Here is a 321-nt window from a genome sequence, read left to right on the forward strand (position 1 = left end):
ATTTTTGTCCCCCTCTGTGTGTGTGGTTATCGTAAAGCTCTTGTCACCGCTGTTTGCAAGGCCTTTCCTCACCTCCTTTTCCTCCTCGTAGTCGAGCGGGCGCACCAGGGCGAGGCGGCCGTCGGCGTGGCCCAGGGAGAACACACCATCCTCGTTACCGGACTTGATCCTGAACTCCACCGGTGTCCCTGAGGGCGAGGGAGAAGGGGGCGCGGGTGAGACACGGGGGTGGAGGGAGAGCGAGAGACACAGAAGATATCACTTTGATAAAATGGGGTTCCTGGTTGCTGAAAAGGGGATGAATTTTGGTTTGCGTTTGTG

At 57.0% G+C, this 321-nt stretch overlaps 1 protein-coding gene across 1 annotated transcript in view; it reads right to left on the reverse strand.

The window, feature by feature from the left end:
• The window catches only part of LOC119586686 (putative neural-cadherin 2), a 43,803-nt gene that overhangs the window by 30,152 nt on the left and 13,330 nt on the right, over positions 1–321 (reverse strand). The window contains exon 2 of the mRNA XM_037935418.1: positions 73–188. Within this exon, the coding sequence (XP_037791346.1) occupies positions 73–188 (116 nt within the window). The remainder of the gene's footprint in view (positions 1–72; positions 189–321) is intronic.

The sequence above is a fragment of the Penaeus monodon genome, chromosome 21 (genome assembly GCF_015228065.2).
Source record: "Penaeus monodon isolate SGIC_2016 chromosome 21, NSTDA_Pmon_1, whole genome shotgun sequence".
In the NCBI taxonomy this organism is placed as follows: Eukaryota; Metazoa; Arthropoda; class Malacostraca; order Decapoda; family Penaeidae; genus Penaeus; species Penaeus monodon.